Source organism: Cyanistes caeruleus, chromosome Z (genome assembly GCF_971803275.1).
Source record: "Cyanistes caeruleus chromosome Z, bCyaCae1.hap1.1, whole genome shotgun sequence".
NCBI lineage: Eukaryota > Metazoa > Chordata > Aves > Passeriformes > Paridae > Cyanistes > Cyanistes caeruleus.
This window is the reverse complement of record NC_141732.1, coordinates 44319855-44329115: the sequence shown is the minus strand read 5'-3', so window position 1 is coordinate 44329115 and position 9261 is coordinate 44319855. Positions and strand designations below refer to the sequence as shown.

Below are 9261 nucleotides of genomic sequence, written 5' to 3'. Positions count from 1 at the left end.
GCGTGTGTTGATGAGGCTGCAAACGGTGAATACCGTGTTAGGAACCGCTGGAAGAAACACGCCCGATCAAACTGAAAAGCAAAGAGGGTTCGGGAGAAGATGAGGTAACTTCGGCACAAGGAGCGACTGCGGGGAAGGAGAGCGGGGGGCACGCCACGGGTGTCCAGGCTCCCCCAGGAGGGAAGCGGACGCCGATCCCGGGCAGCCGCGCGGGGCGGCGCGGCAGGAGGAGGCGCTTCGGCCGCTTCCCGCACGGCCGCGCTGGGGCCGCCCCGCGCCCGGGGCCCGCGGGCGGGCTCGCACCCGCCTCCCGCGGTGAGGCCGAGGGCGGGCCGGGGCAGCGGCGCAGGAGGGCAAAGGGGAAGCGACGGAGCGCGCCGGGCCGCCATGGTGCTGGTGGTGGTGATGGGCGTCAGCGGCTCAGGGAAGTAGGTACCGGGCGGGGGGCGGCGGTGCCGGGGAATCGGCGATGCCGGAGCCCGGCGCTGCGGCTCCGACTCCGGGGGCGTAACCGGCCCTTTGTGCTTCCCCGCAGGACCACGGTCGGGTCGCGGCTGGCAGAGAAGGTAGGAGCGTGTGGGAGCCGCCGCCTCGGGGGCGTGCCGGGGCGAGCAGGCACCTCCCTGCGCCAGGCCGGCGGCCTTCGCCCGGGCTGCTGGTCCCCCGAGCCGGGTTCGGCTGGGGCAGTGTCGCCTGCACCGACTTCGGATCAGTGCCGTGATGCAACAGCTGTTGCTGCTACCAAGCTGCCTCAGTGTTTTGTTGTTTTGTGTGCTAATCATCATGCTATAAAGGGTGATTCATACTGTGGTGCAGGAAGCCTGTAATTTCTTAGGTGTCGTCTCTGTAAATTCTGAAGTCATTGTTACCTCACCTGATCTAGCTGAACAATCCGTAATTAATTTATTTTTTTCTTAGTTGGGATGGAAATTCTACGATGCAGATGATTATCATCCTCTAGAGAATAAGAAGAAAATGGAAGAAGGGATACCACTAAATGATGAGGTACCTTGAATAAGCCCTGAAAAAACTGTCGTCCACACATTTATCTCTGTAATTTCATGCACACCTTGTTGAAGTACATTGTGGTTTACTGTGTAGACTAGTCCGACTGTAAACACAGGTCTGTGTAAGGTGAGGGAGGCTTCTAGTGTCAAACTGCATAAAAAAGTAGTTCATCAAATGCTTGTGAACGCACAAGCATTATGATGTTGTTTCAAGATCTGTGAGAAATCTCCCCCTCTACAGTCCACACAGAGAGTTGCAGTTTTGGATTAGAATCATAAACTCTTAGAATATCCTGAGTTGGAAGGGACCTACAGGAAACATGGAGTCCATTGCGAGGCCCTGCACAAGAAAACTCAAAAAAATTTATATCCTTCTCTCAAATCACTTTTTTATGATTTATCACCACTCCTGGTTAACTTGGGAGGTCCCAGGATGACTGGAGGTTGCCAGTGCGGCCTGTCTACAAGAAGGAGGATCCAGGGAGCTGCATGCTTGCAAGTCTGGCCTCAGTGTCAGGGAAGGTTGTGGAACAGATTGAGTACACCACATGGCATGTATAGGACAACCAGAGCATCAGGCCCAGCCAGCAGGGATTTGGGAAAGGTACCCTTACCTCCTTCCGTATCCAGCTGAACTACTGGATGAGGGAAAGGCTGTAGATATAGTCTGCCTGGAGTTCAGTAAAGCCTTTGATGCCATTTTCCAAAGCATCCTCCTTGGAAAACTGGCTTCCCAGGTCTAGAATGGGTGCACTGTTCGCTGTTTAAAAACTGGCTGGATGGTCAGGCCCAGAGAGTGTTGGTGAATGGAGCTACAGTTGATGGGGAGTCACTAGTGGGTTTCCCCAGGGATTCGCATCACGGCCAATCCTGGTTAACATCTTTATTAATGATACCAAGGGGACTGACTGCATTCAGTAAGTATGCAGGTGACACCAATTTGGAAGGAAGTGTTGACATGCTGCAGGGTGGGAAGGCTCTGCAAAGGGTTTTGGACAGGCTGGATCAATGGACTGAGGCCAATCATGTAAGTTTCAACAAGCTGAAGTGCCAGGTCCTGCCCTTGGGTCACAATAGCACCGGGCAGGACTACAGGGTTGGGGCAGAGAGGCTGGAAAGCTGTCCAGCAGAAAAGGGCCTGGGAGTGCTGGTTGGCAGTTGGTGAACATGGGCCAACACACACTCAGGTGGCTGAGATGGCCTATGGCATCCTGACCTCCATTAGCAACAGTGTAACCAGCAAAACCAGAGCAGTGATTGTCCCCCTGTGCCTATACCTCACATTGGTGAGGCCACACCTTGAGTACTGTGTTCAATTCTGGGACCCCTTAATTCAGGAAGGACATTGAGGTGCTGGAATCAGTCCAGAGAAGGGCAACAGGGCTGGTGAAGGGTCTGAAACACAAATCCTGTGAGGAGCGGCTGAGGGAGCAGGGGGTGTTTTTGCACTAGAGAAAAGGAGGCTCAGAGAAGACCTTATCAGTCTCTACAATTACCAGAAAGGAGGTTGTGGTGAGGTGGGAGTCAGCTTATTCTCCCAGGCAACAAGGAATAGGACAAGGGAAAGTGGTCTCAGGTTGTGACAGGGGAGGTTCAAGGTGAATATTACAAAAAATATAATCACTGAAAAAGTGGCTAAGCATTAGAACTGGCTGCTCAGAAAAATCACCATCCTTAGAAGTGTTTATAAAAAAAAAAAGTATACAACAGTATAGTTTAATTAGCATGGAGGTGTTCGGTCAAAGGTTGGACTTGATGATTTTGAAGGTCTTTTCCAAGCCTAATGATTCTATGATTCTGAATTGCAGCATGTGTCTGAGAGTGCTGACCAACTCTGTCAGGCTGGTGCTATTACCACTTCCCTGGGGAGCCTGTTCCAGTGCCCAGCCACCCCCGAGGTGGGGCCTTTTTTCAAATATCCAACATAAACCTCCCCTGACACAGCTTCAGGCCATTCCCTCACATCCTGTCACTGATCACCACAGAAAACAGATCAGTGCCTGCCCCTCCTCTCCCTCTCAGGAGGAAGTTGTAACTGCAATGAGGTCTGTCCTCTGTCTCCTCTTCCCCAGGCTGAACAGACCAAATGACTTCAGCCACTCCTCATACACCTTCCCCTCAAGGCTCCTCAGCATCCTCAAGGCCCTCCTTTAGATACTCTCTAATATATTTATATTCTTCTTATACTGTGGTGCCCAAAGCTGCACACAGGACTCAAGGCGAGGCCACCGCAGGGTCAATCCCATCCCTTGACAGGCTGACAGTGCTTGAAGTACTAGTAACTTAATGGTACAGCTTGAAAAAAAGGATTATCCCATTTGCCATCAATTAGGACAGAGGTTTTACAGTTAAAGCCCCTTTTCCTGTACAGAATCAGGAAGAATTAAAAAAGCTCATGTCCACTACTTCTAGAGAAATACATACTTATGAATGTATGTCTGTTTAAACAAAGAATATAAAATACAAAGAATATAAACTAAACAACCCTGGTGATCATATGAAATCAATCTAAAAGTATACAGAACTTAAGAACAGGGCAAGATGCAGTAATGGTATATTTTTAAAAAGACCTTAAGAATTTAATTAGAATTGAAAAATTTTGCCAAGCTCCTACTTTTTTTTTTTTTTTGCAAGGGTTCCACTTTTATTTTTTTCACTCCCTCAAATCTTTTGGGAGATGTCCTTAGACAATGTAGACAAATATTCAAGATTCTGGTGAAAACCTTGGATCTTTCACTAGCAATTGTAAGCCTGTATGTTGTCTGTAGCAGCATTGTACACTTGAATGACTAAACCATTCGTGTGCAGTGCCCAGCAAGAGGAAAGCATCTTTTCTGAAAAATGAGAGGTGCAAAATTGTGAGGGCCATCTTGAATGCCAAGGGGAAGTTACTGTGTAATGACAGCAACAAAAAATTGTTGCATTTATTTGTCCATGTTAGCATTTGTTGTGCTCACCCAGCAGTAACAGCATTGAGAAATTAAATGAGAGCAGTTTTTAAGTGCTCATTAGGCATGACTGAAGTTTGTGACAGCTTAACATTTCAGATTTTTAAGATTTTTTTTAAGTAAGCATCTTATCAATCACTCATGTTTGCCTAAGTAATGGGCAAAAGTTTTAGGAAATTGTGGTTGTGATTACATTTATTGGTGAGTGCTACTGAAATAGTTATTGAAGATAACTAAATTTAGACCTGTCTGTTTCTGGAAGCTTCAACTTGAATCCAAAACGGGTATGGGGTGTGTGTATGACACTATCAGGGAAAAGAAATAACAATTCTAGCTGTACATTTTAATGGTATAATAGGAGCAAGAGATAAGCTGACTGTCCTTCAGAGGTTTACAAGTGCATGCTACACTTGCGTACCTATTACTTCCATCATATACTTGTAGGGACCTGTAACATAAAAAGTATTATTCCACTGAAAGCTTCTTATTCATAACATGCCTGGCAGTTCATATTAGCTTCAGACAGTAGTAGCAAATCTATATATAAAGAAAGAGATTAAAAACTGAACTTCCTGAAGAGTTTAATGCTAATTTTTGCCTCTGGTCAAATACCTGAGATGCTAGAAGCAATTGTTTCAAACTAATTTCTGAAGAATTTTTAACTAACTTGTTTTCTTTCTAGGATAGGATTCCTTGGCTTTGCACATTGCATGATATACTAAGGAGGTAAGAGAATATCTAGTTTTAAAACGTTTTAGCTAAAGACAGAAGTACCAGAAGTGTTTTTCCCCACTGCATTGCAAAGCAAGAATAAAAGTGGTAATGCAAAGAACTTCTGCAAGCAGTAAAGTCATTCTATTTTTAGTAATCCAAACTGTCATAGTAATTGCTGACGGTGAGCTAATCCCTGAGAAATAAAGTGGAAAATTGTTTCCAGTGATTTTTTTTTTTTTCCTACTATCTGTGTAAAATAATTTCAAGGATCCAATTTATTAAAAAGCCTGGCATTAACTGCTTACAAAGAACATAACTACAAAATACACCAATAACAACAGTAAGAAAAAATGCTGTTATTTTGAATAAGATACAGTGTCAAGTTTGTTTGACACTGTTCACTTGCTTGAGTGTACTCTGCTAATTTGCAGACAACACCAAAATGGGAGGAGTAACTGATGCAGAGGAACCTTGAAAGGCTGTAGAAACAGGTTGGTAGGAACCTTTTAAAAACACAAAATCCTGCCTCTGGGAAAAAACAACCCCAAGCACTGCTATGGACAGAGAGCACTCAGCTGGAAAGCAGCAGAAAAGGGCCTGAGGGAGCTGTGATGGACAGCCCCAGCTGGACGTACGCCAGCAATGTGCTCCTCTGGCAAGGCAGGCCAGCAAAATCCTGAATCCCAGGCTGTATTAGACCAAGAATTGCCAGCAGGTCAAAGGAGGTAGTCCTTCCCCTCTCTTTTTGCACTGGTGAGGTCACACCTGAACTGCTGTGTCAGTTCTGGGCTCCTCATTATGAGAGAGGCATGGACATACTGGAGAGCATCCAACAATGATGAAGGGACTGGAGTATGTCCCAAAAAAGGAAAAGGTTGGGAGGGCAGGGACTGTTTAGGCAAGCTTTACACTTGCTTGTGTGCATTAGGTGAGCATACCTCATTGGAGCACAGGTTAATCCAGAAATTTGTCTGGATTGATATGCTGGATCCATTGCTTTATATTATGTGATAGCTTAATGCCACTGTCCAGCTCTGGAAACTTTACAAAATCAACTATATTGTAAAAGAGCCTAATGCCAGTGTTTAATTTTTAGTTCTTATTAATAGCTGAGGCTGTCACTGACTTGCCTAAGTGATAATGGTAGGTATCAGAAGTTCTTACTTCCCTTTGAACCAAAATCTGACCATAGAATGATATTTAAATAGGTTTATACCTGATTTTAATTTTATTACAGAATATATTTTCTTAGGCAGGAATTTTATTCACTCCTCTTAGAGACAACTAATTCTGGATTTGCTTTTTGGTGGAACAGACACACACAGAGTTGAATGCTTTATTTTAAGAAGCCTTGTCAGCAGAAAATACATGTGCACAGCATTCACTGACCTGCAATGTCTTGTTTAATCTGAAGTGAGTATATATGCAATGCTGCCAATGAGTTGCAGAAAACATAAATTACAGTTGAGTCTGAGACAGTGACAACATGTATTTAAAATACTGTATTTAAGAACAGTGGTCTGTACTGTTTATCAGCCACTTACCTTTAGAGAGAATAGTACAGTAATTTTATAGATAATGGATAGGTGTTTCTATGGATATTTAATTCCTATTATCAGGAATTAAGGAAATTATCTTGACACTTCCTTGTGCTAGAATTTAATTTAATTCAGGAAAGAATGTTGGCTAATAGACAAGCTCCGTAAGACTGAGATTTTGCTAAAAGGTTGGCTAGCTTGACTTCACTTTCAAATCACATCTTTACCTGGACTAGAAATTTGGTTTCAAAATCCCATCAAAATTATTCAAATACCTGTCAAATATATTCAACTATATTCAAATATACTGTATATATTCAAATATACAAGTACATTCAAATATACTGTCAAAATGCCACTAGTCCTGTGGCTGTCCTTCTTGAGGAGCTAGGGCTTGTCTGCCTTGTTCAGTAGAACTAACAAGCCATTTTTGTAGATGTATAAAGGTTTTTGTTTTTGTTTTTTCTTTTCAATAGAGAAGACACATCTAGACAAGATACAGTTCTGGCCTGTTCTGCACTCAAGAAGATGTACAGGCGTGTGTTAATTAGTGGAGCATCTGCAATCAAAAGCAACCAGCCAGAGCAACCAGGAGAACACCCAGCACTGAAGATCCTCTTTGTTCATTTGGATGGACCTATGAACATCATTGCTGGCCGCCTGGAGAAGCGGAGAGGTCATTTTATGCCACTTAAACTTCTCAAGTCTCAGTTTGATACTCTAGAGCCACCTAGTGCACCAGAAGACTTCATTACTGTCAGTCTAGAAAAATCTCTCCCAGAAATAGTAGCAGAGATTGAGAGTGCCATTCTTCAGGGTGAGGCTTTGCCAGTGTAATTTTCTGAATGATACATATAGAAATTCCCTGAAGGATAGAAAGGCTATGAGACAGGGTTTTAATTATTAAATTGATTATTAAATCAAACCAGCTTATTTTTAAGAGCTGGTTTACTGCTTGGTTTTTTTATCATGGCTCTGTAAAAGACATACAAGATATAATTTGCAATAACTGTTAACTTTTTAAGCCCTTCACTCTATGAAGTTAAAATTCTCATTTTAGTAAGAGCCTACTTTTGAAAATCCTTGCAAGGGTCACACAGAATAATTTATTTTCTTAATTTTAATATTTACTCTGTCAGATACTGAGATGGGCACATCTGCTATTACAAGATTAAATAATTTACAGCTTTGTTAAAAACGATGTCATTTTCCTAGAAGAGGCAGGAACATGTGTGATGAAGTTCCATACATGACACTATCTCTGTCTCACTGCTGGATTTTCATCAAGTTGTAGGTTCTGTGTTTGTGTCCTTGTTTACCTCACTAGGGTACTGATGACTTCATGAGAACTTTCCTGATCTCTTACTGGATGCATTGACCACCAAGCTGAAAAATGTTTGAAAGAAAAGGCAGTGGTGGTGATGCAATATAAAAAATTTAACTGAATGGAAAGCTTTAGAAATAAAGCATAAGAAATATTTAGAAATAAAGCTTAAGAAATAAAACATCATACTGGCTCTGAACTTGGAGCTTTCATGTACAAAGTGTATACATTGCAGCTGAGTGTGAGTCAACTAGTGATTTAAGGTAGTGAATGCAAGGTTGATTGACACTTCCTTCTTTTTGAAAACTTACTCTTTCACAGCTGGACCTTCTTCTTCACTTCCCAATGCTGGTGGGCACCTCAGTGCATGTCAATGCAATTGCTTTAAAGCTTTTGATCAAACTATTCCTACTACATATTTTTCTCATCTTTTTTGATGAAGATGAGAAGAAAATTCCAAATACTAATCAGTCACCTAGCTATCAGAATTTAAGACTGAAGTCCTTTTTTACCACCAAGGTGTTTTTCAGAAAGTACTTCATGTCATGGTAGACAAGATATGCCTTTTCAGCTTCATACAATGAAATTTTTTATTTTAAGTTCCTGTATGAAAGATTTGAGTCTTGTCCGAATGGAGACATCTCCATGTGCTGTCACACATGGATTATTTTTAGTGCGTCATGCAATTTTTTTTATTTCTGGAATGACGGATGAACTCCTGTAGAAGAACACCTCATGTTTGAAAGCGTCTTTAGTGTAATTTTTACTGGGTAAGTACTTGAAAAATATTAATCATGGTTCTCATTATGAATGAAAATACTAAGGGCTTTGTGGTGTACTAGACAAACTACTGTGCTTAAATTAATGCAATAAATGGGCTTTATGTTACTGAAAGCAGCAATTTTTAGACACAGAATTGGAATTTTAGGCATTAACCTATCCAGAAATGGTGTTTTCCAGTTATTTTGTGACCTGAAGGGAGAATACCAGGCAGTTACTAGTTTTAGTCTGTTGCTGTACACTACAGGGTGCTCTCACCCCAGATCCTGTTTGTTCCAACAGCCAGGGTGCAAGTTTAAGACATAGAAGCAAAGTTAAGTGCAAGAGGCAGGGGATATCTGTAAGCTTCTTAATAACCTCAAATTTCAGAGACTTCTTCAGACCAAGTGACTTGTCAGACCTGTACAAGTTTTGTAGCTATGAAAATCACAGACACAGCACCCTCTTGTGGCATCTATGCTGTTAATGAGGTCTTCATCTTCTTCAATACACCATTTTACAAACACTTGACTAATGTACCCATTATTAAATACAGATTTATGCTTCCTTCTTTCACACACAATAAAGGCAGACCAGGACGCTCTACAGCAGCAGCATCCTGTCACACACAGATATGATCAGACCTTTTAATATTTTTTTTTTTAAAAAGGAACATTTTTGAGTTCTGAGAAGGCCAGACTGATTTTCAGATCTACTTGTCCACATTTATAGAACACTCACAAAGTGGCTTCACTGACAAAATTGTACTCAACAGTAAAAAAAAATCTCATTAAGTTTTATATAAGAAGCTTGGATTTTGGAAGGCTTCTAAACAAAGTAGTATGTTCATACTTACAGGCAGTAAGTATTCCTTACCCTTTTAATATATTTGCATCTTGCTTTTACTTAAAAGATACTGCAGAGAAGGTTGTTGTCAATCTAATCGGCTGTCTGTTACCTGCTATTCTGAA

At 42.1% G+C, this 9261-nt stretch overlaps 2 protein-coding genes across 8 annotated transcripts in view; one reads left to right on the top strand and one right to left on the bottom strand.

Moving 5' to 3' along the window:
- Positions 1 to 275: 275 nt before the first annotated feature.
- Positions 276 to 7717, top strand: IDNK (IDNK gluconokinase). Of its 2 annotated transcripts, XM_086868911.1 has the most exons (5): positions 276 to 428; positions 536 to 566; positions 919 to 1005; positions 4638 to 4681; positions 6684 to 7717. In XM_086868911.1, the coding sequence occupies exons 1-5, from the start codon at positions 388 to 390 to the stop codon at positions 7042 to 7044; spliced, it is 564 nt and encodes a 187-aa protein (XP_086725037.1). In that variant the 5' UTR covers positions 276 to 387; the 3' UTR covers positions 7045 to 7717. The 2 variants fall into 2 exon arrangements, with proteins under 2 accessions (XP_086725037.1, XP_086725036.1); XM_086868910.1 differs by lacking the exon at positions 536 to 566 and having other exon boundaries at positions 308 to 428.
- Positions 4287 to 9261, bottom strand: part of UBQLN1 (ubiquilin 1) — a 39255-nt gene continuing 34280 nt past the window's right edge. Inside the window, exons 11-12 of one of the 6 annotated variants that reach the window (XR_015280889.1) lie at positions 9167 to 9256; positions 4287 to 4403 (exon numbers count right to left, since the gene is read on the bottom strand). Coding sequence is in view for 2 of the 6 variants with exons in the window: in XM_086868907.1 (XP_086725033.1) it covers positions 9225 to 9251 (27 nt within the window). In the remaining 4 variants the exon portion in view is untranslated. Of the gene's footprint in view, positions 4404 to 7312; positions 7594 to 9070; positions 9257 to 9261 lie in introns of those variants that run through there. The other 5 variants (XR_015280887.1, XR_015280890.1, XR_015280888.1 and 2 more) reach the window with 5 other exon arrangements.